This window comes from Mus caroli, chromosome 5 (assembly GCF_900094665.2).
Source record: "Mus caroli chromosome 5, CAROLI_EIJ_v1.1, whole genome shotgun sequence".
Taxonomy (NCBI): domain Eukaryota; kingdom Metazoa; phylum Chordata; class Mammalia; order Rodentia; family Muridae; genus Mus; species Mus caroli.
The window spans coordinates 16805551-16813026 of record NC_034574.1 but is presented as its reverse complement, the minus strand read 5'-3'; the positions used below and the strand labels follow the sequence as shown (position 1 = coordinate 16813026).

Here is a 7476-nt window from a genome sequence, read left to right as displayed (position 1 = left end):
CTGTCTGTCTGTGTTCATCTTCATGTTAGGCTCTTCACACTGTCTGTCTGTGTTCATCTTCATGTTAGCGGAGGAAGCAGATTGCAACGTTGATTAGAAATATACCCAGGTGCTAAAATCATCATGTTTTCTTCTCAGGTGAAAGAAATTCCTGGAATAAAAATATTCCAAATAAATGCCCCAATTTACTATGCAAATAGCGACTTGTATAGCAGCGCTTTAAAAAGAAAGGTGAGCCACCTTTTGTTTATTTGTTAAGAGTAATAATTTAAAAATAAAGACAAAAGTTTAATTTTTTATTAGAAATCAAAAGTTGATTCTTTCAAAGGAGAGCGGTGTAGGTGAGAAGGGCTAAAAGGATCGCCTTTCCACCTCAGTATTCCTACCGGAGTACAATCGATGTAAACCTTACTATTTTAAACATTTTTAAATGCACCACGCAGTGCCTGGCATTGAGTACGTTCCCATGTCTGCGAAGTCATCACCACGGCTCATTCCTTTGTCACATGTACACATTACCTTTAAAAAGAAGTGAGAAAGCAGTCTCCCTCTGGGGACTGTAGGTTGTGATTAAAATTCGACATCCTCTAACCCATGAACACAAGTTCAAGAATCTAAGCCTTCTAAGTTTAGTAAGTACCACTGTACAGTTGTCGTTGTTGCTGCTGCTGTTTCCAGTTCTTTATTGCCTGCTAGTCTTGAATAAAGACTCAGACCAAGAAAAATTACTAACGATCTCTCAAGGAGTAAGTCAGCTCAGGGCGTCTGAGGGCAAGGCAGAGCAAGGCTGGGGCACAGAGAGCATTGGCGGAGAGAGTTGACGATTTTGTGTTGTCCGGGTGGGTCCCAGGGAGCTGTGCAATGATCTTACGTGTCTTGTCTTTGTAAAGACTGGTGTGAACCCAGCACTCATTATGGGAGCGAGAAGAAAGGCCATGAGGAAGTACGCCAAGGAAGTTGGAAATGCCAACATGGCCAATGCGACTGTTGTCAAAGTGGTAAGCATGACATCCATGTTTAACCAGGCTAAAATCTAAACACAGCCTGAAGAGGCGAACATGGAGAAGGATCTAGGTTTCCTCTGTGTGGTGTAGATGTGTGACAAAGCTGGGTGTGGTAGGACGTCAGAAGGCAGAGGCAAGAGATCAAGGCCAGCCAAGGACACATGAGATCCTGTCGCAAAAAAAAAAAAAAAAAAAAAAAAACAAAATAAACAAGAGAGTGATAAAGTCAGTTATGAGGATGTTTATGAAGTAAGTAGTAAAAGAATTGTTTTTAAAACTTAAAATCACATAGCACCTTAAAAATTTGGCCACTATACTTTGTAATTCAGCTGATAATTAAGAACTCATAGGCTAGTTTTTGCAGTTTAGACTTCTGGTAATTTGTGGCCTGTCATGCTGAGGTTAATAGGACTTTTCTAAATTAGGGGAAACGTGGGGACAAGAGTAGGACGTATAAAGTATCCTGGACTATATGGAGTATGTGTGCCTGAAGAAATTTAGCAAAATCTACTGTTTTCTGAGAACACATGGGTTTATTTTCCATTATAAATCTTTCCCACAGGAAAAAAAAAATGAGTTGTTTAGAAAATTCATGTCTTATGGGGCTGGAGAGAGGGCTCAGCAGTTACAAGCATTGGTTGCTCTTCCAGAGAATGCAGAACCCACGTGGTGGCTCACAACTGTCTGTAACTGCAGTCCCGGGGATCTGATGCCCTCTTCTGCCCTCTTCTGGTTGCTATGGGTACTGCATACACATGATGTACACATGCAGACAAATCACTCATATGTATAAAATAAAGTTAATTTTAAAAAACAGAAAGAAGAAAATTCATGGTCTCATTTTGGTCATAGGATGCAGAAGTAGACGGAGAAAATGCTACAAAACCTGAAGAAGAGGATGACGAAGTCAAATTCCCCCCAATAGTCATCAAAACAACATTTCCTGAAGAGCTGCAGAGATTTTTGCCCCAGGGGGAAAATGTTCACACTGTCATTCTAGACTTTACACAGGTCAATTTTGTGGATTCTGTTGGAGTGAAAACTCTGGCCGGGGTAAGTGCCACCTGGAACAAGTCCTTCAGTGTCTGCAATACCCTGCATCCCCATCGGCCACCTCAGGGACAGGGACCACAGGCCCTTGTCAATTCATTCTTTGTGGTTGTTTTTGAAACTTTTGGTTCTGTATTTTTAAATAGAGAGGACAATATAATGATCCCTGTGTAACAACCCTCCCTCAGCTTCAACAATTAACACTTTATGGCCAGCCTAACTTCCTGAATTCCCAACACTACTTCTTCTTATTGTGATGCATGTCCTAGATGTCACATTATCTGAACATATCCTAGTACCTACCTCTATAACATGTCTTTTAAAACCATTATCATAATGTCTTTATTACAAATTTAATAATGTGCTGATACTCTGAGTTCTCATTGTCGGCACGGAAACCAGGTAAGTACAAAATCACTCTTAGCTTATTAGCTCAGTGGTGCATAATCGTTAAAGCTGAGAAACCTGAGTAATGAATTTGAGTGCCTCATATTAAGCTTTGTTTCTCTATTATTACAGATTGTGAAAGAATATGGAGATGTTGGAATTTATGTATATTTAGCAGGATGCAGCCGTGAGTATACCTTAGAATGGGAAAGGCTATTTTCATTTTTATTTTAGATTTATTTATGGGTAGTAGTGTTTGCCTGCGAGTATGTACATGAACCATATGCATGCCTGGTGCTGCAGAGATCAGAGGAAGACATCAGAACCTCTGGAACTAGAATTATGAGTTGTTGCGAACCGCTGTGTTGTGCTGGGGTCCAACCCTGGGTCCTCTGCAAAAGCAACAGATGCTCCCAACTGATGAGCCATCTCTCCGGCCACTAGATTGGGTCAGCTTTAATAATCTAGCTTTTTCCATATAGAATAAACTGCATTTACATTTTTCCTATAATTTAAATTTTTTATAAAATAAAAAAAATCTTCTAAAAACAAAATCACTGTACAGCCCGTTTTGAAATCTGCTAGCTGTGGGCACTAAGATGGTCTTCTGAGATGGCGTTGGAGGGCAGGAGTTTCTCAGCATTTATTTTAGTAGCTACTACCCACGTGTTGTATTTCTGTAAACCACTCTGTTAGAATTCCCATCCAATGTGAATATCAGGAATAACTTTCTTGACATTTTTGGGTTTTTGTTATATTTTGGTTAAAACTGTGCTTAAAAACAAAATCCACATAAAGACATCATTATTCATCTGTTTAATTGATGAGAATACAAACGCCCATAGTGCATTTCAAAGGCACATGGTGGGAATGGGTTCTCACAGGTGAAGTAGTGACTGTGGAAAAAGTAGCAGCCCCTGTGGAGGGCAAACCAACAGTAGCTTTCAAAGTTACAACCTTTTCATTCAGCAAATCCACAGTCAACTGCAGACACACATAGCCATCTATCCATTACATCAATGCCTATAAAAACAAAAGGCTAGAAAAGTCTTAAGTGTCAAAAGAAAGGGGACCCAATGGAGGTGGGCAAGGTGGTGCACACCTTTAATCCCAGCGCTCAGCAAGCAGAGGCAGATGGATCTCTGTGAGCTAGAGGCTGGTCTAGTCTACACAGTGAGTTCCAAACCAGCCAGGGGTATATAAAAAGCCCATCTCAAAAAGAGGGGAGGGGTGAACCCCAATAAATGAATATACAGTATAGCTGTACAATAGATTCATATTATGCAATGTAAATAAATACATAAACAAATAGGTCTGGGGCTATAGCTCAGATGGTAGAGTGTTTGCTGGGCATGCATAAGAGCCAGGATTCAAACACAGCTGAAATGAAAATTAAAGTAAACACAGTTCAGAATTATAGAGAAACAGTGTGTGTAATATTTTGGGCAAGAGGGCTGGTGAGATGGCTCAGTGGGTAAGAGCACCCAACTGCTCTTCTGAAGGTCCAGAGTTCAAATCCCAGCAACCACAAGGTGGCTCACAACCATCTGTAAACGAGATCTGACGCCCTCTTCTGGTGTGTCTGAAGACAGCTACAGTGTACTTACATATAATAAATAAATAAATTAAAAAATATTTTGGGCAAGAAAGGAAGGAAAACAAGAAGTTGTTTTTTTTAAGCAGGTTTGTTCCTCAAATTTGTAATCCTGTTTGCCTCAGCCTCTCAAGAGACAAGATTATAGACATGGACCACTGTGCCTGGCCAGAATGTGTCTGTTTATTATATTATATTTATTTATTTATTTATTTAAAAGAAAGTGTACAGTCCTGGCTGTCCTGGAACTCTCTCTGTAGACCAGGCTGGCCTTGAACTCACAGAGATATACCTGTCTCTGCCTTCCTAGTACAGGGATTCAAGGTGTCCCCATGAGCCACCACAAGGGCTTATATTTATATTTTCATTGGGAAATCATGGAGGAATACATAGAAAGAAATAAAAAGTCATTTCCTGAGATTAGAACTGTGACAGGATCGAGACAGAAACTAGAGTAAGACTTACATAGCGTTTAATATTTAAAACTTTGTTATGTGCAGGGTGCAGTGGCCCACACCTTTGATCCCAGCATTCTGGAGACAGAGGCAGGCAGCTTTCTGCATGAGTTCTCTCTCTCTCTCTCTCTCTCTCTCTCTCTCTCTCTCTCTCTCTCTTGTGTGTGTGTGTGTGTGTGTGTGTGTGTGTGTGTAAAATGTGAGATACCAGGCGTAAGCCCCAGGATGTGGGAAAGGTGGTGGCAGAATTCAAGGCCAGCCTAGGTTCCATAAGAACCTGTCTCTAAATTAACAAATTAAATTTTCAAGCCATAAGTGAACCTGCTTTTTTCCACTGTTTAAGACCAAAACTTGGAATGTGATTTGATTTTCTTTTCTTTGTATAGCACAAGTTGTGAATGACCTCACCCGCAACAATTTTTTTGAAAATCCTGCCTTGAAAGAGCTTCTGTTCCACAGTATCCACGATGCAGTCCTGGGCAGCCAAGTTCGAGAGGCAATGGCTGAACAAGAAGCCACAGCTCCACCTCCCCAGGAGGATATGGAGCCCAATGCCACACCCACCACCCCTGAGGCATAAAGGCCCTGCGTGGGGTTGTGCGCCACTCCTGAATTCTGGACTTACACACTTTAAATCCAAGGTCACAGGTTTTCTTTCCAGCCCTAAGGGAAATGCTAGCAGTTACGGCTCGATTTGGAGGGTGAACGAGGCATAGCAAGATGCACCTCCCACTTGCATTGTTTAGGTTGAAATATTTCAAAGATTAACGGGCCTCTTGCACTTATACAGTTACATTTCCATCATACCTTAATGTTATCTCTGTTTTGTGGGATTTGTTTTACTCCTGATGTCTTTTTTATCTGAAATCTTTGGAAACTAATCACATAAAACTACAAAATTAGCAAATGTCTTAAAATCGGTATGTAAAACATAAATTACCTCTAATTTTAAACCTTCATTTATTAATGTACTACTCAAACCTAAAAAAGAGAGAAAGAGGAAAAGAAAAGAGACTGCTCTAAAGCTAATCTCACATCGTTTTCTTACAAAAAGAAACTGTTCCTTCTAACTGCACCCGCACACACCCTGATCACAAAACAGTTCGTCTAATTGTCTTGGCTGAGCGCATTTCCAAGATGGAATTTTCTATGTCACTCCCTGGTTATGGAGAAAGCCATGTTTTCCTTTATTAATGGCTTTTGGTCCGGCCAATGTTAGCTTCCCTCCAATAGTCTCCATTCTCGTCTTTGCTTCTGGAGACGTTTCTGGCTCACGCTATGTCTTCATTGAAAGCTGCTGCTACAGGCAGAGTTTTGAAGCAGAGCTAACAGTGTCCCTGTGGTTACTTGTGTGGGGTCTGGTGGAGATGGCAGATGCGTTCCTTGCCGTTTGACTACCATGGCAAATGCAGGCTTGGACATCTTGGTTGGGAGGTCTACAGCTTCTTCAGCCGATCGTTTTGCAGGGCTGCAACCGGAACTTCCCCTCCATTACTGGAAGAAACAGTCTTAGTTTTCCCAGTTTTTTTCTGCTACTTCTTGATGTTGTTCAGAGGCTCCAGCTTGCTGCGTCTTCCCAGGCTGCTCTCCCACCTTCCCGGCTCCCACCTTCCTGTCTCCCACCTTCCCTGACACAGTCGCCTCCACTTAGTGCTATCTTTGTAGGATGAGTTAAACTCTTATAACTTAAGTAGTTAACTTAGAGCATGCTGTTGTCAGGTGGCTAATGGCTCCTGAATTTTGCACTTGTTTGAGAACAGACTGTAAGCAATTTCCTAACAGAAGAGGAGATCTACAATGCGCTAGACATGCTGGCTTTAAAATAATTTTTTTTACTATTACAGAATGATGTAAATGCATTATGGATGTTGAGAACTAAATGGACAAAGGAGAACAAGAATGCACTCAGAGGTGACTATCACAGGCACCTTAATGAGGCTCCCTCCAGGACTTTTCCTGTATATACATATTCCCTAACAAAAATAAGCACAGGTCTGCATAGTGTTCTATAGTCGATCTTTTTAGTTGACAACCTCCACTTTCTTATTCCAAAATATTCCCCCATACAGTATTCAGGTTTCCTATTGTCCTCACATTTGCTGTTGATTTGTCTAGACTTGTATTAATTCTGTGATTTTACATTGTGATTGGTCATGTGCCTTAAGTCTATTTCAATCTATACAGTTCTTTTTGTCTCTTAGAAATACGTAGATGACTAAGACAGATGTATTGAAGACTCCCATCTTGTGAATGTGTCTAGTTCCTTCTCCAGTGTTACTGGACTTGCTCAGCTAGTCCTCATGTTACCTGTCATTCAGACGTCATTAGTCAAGACGCATGGATATGAGTTAAGTAATTTATGCTAGTCTGGACCCTAGATAAAACATGCTTCATATTGTACCACTCAGAAAAACACAGGCCATCTAGTTTGCCTACCTTTTAGAGTGTGCAGATAAACTACTGGATCAACATGGCAGTCTAACCCTTCAGCTGGTTTTTATAGTATATATTATTATCCATATGATGTTCCTTTGGCATTAAATAAATGTCATTTCTCATTGAGCCAGAAATTATAACACTGGGTGACAACAGTCCTTGCCGAAGTGATCTATTTTATTAAAGTTTGTCCGTTTCTTCCTAGCTCTCTTGTTTTTCCTGTACTTATTAGAAGGTCAGTCTATGTAAACTATAGCTTTCCCTCCTCAACTTCAACTATTTGGTCATTCCTTGTCTTAGTCAGGGTTTCTATTCCTGCACAAACATCATGACCAAGAAGCAAGTTGGGGAGGAAAGGGTTTATTCTGCTTACATTTCCACATTGCTGTTCATCACCAAAGGAAGTCAGGACTGAAACTCAAGCAGGGCAGGAAGCAGGAGCTGATGCAGAGGCCATGGAGGGATGTTCTTTACTGGTTTGCTTCCCCTGGCTTGCTCAGCCTGCTTTCTTATAGAACCCAAGACTACCAGCCCAGGGATGGCACCACCC

The 7476-nt window shown here is 41.0% G+C and overlaps 1 protein-coding gene across 6 annotated transcripts in view; it reads left to right on the top strand.

Moving 5' to 3' along the window:
- The window catches only part of Slc26a5 (solute carrier family 26 member 5), a 59330-nt gene extending 53760 nt beyond the window's left edge, over window positions 1–5570 (top strand). For 2 of the 6 annotated variants that reach the window (XM_021161872.1, XM_021161871.1), the window contains exons 14-18: window positions 139–231; window positions 891–998; window positions 1857–2057; window positions 2574–2628; window positions 4877–5196. In XM_021161872.1, the coding sequence (XP_021017531.1) occupies window positions 139–231; window positions 891–998; window positions 1857–2057; window positions 2574–2628; window positions 4877–5070 (651 nt within the window). In that variant the 3' untranslated portion in view covers window positions 5071–5196. Of the gene's footprint in view, window positions 1–138; window positions 232–890; window positions 999–1856; window positions 2058–2573; window positions 2629–4876 lie in introns of those variants that run through there. The other 4 variants (XM_021161868.1, XM_021161870.1, XR_002377904.1 and 1 more) reach the window with 4 other exon arrangements.
- Window positions 5571–7476: the final 1906 nt, after the last annotated feature.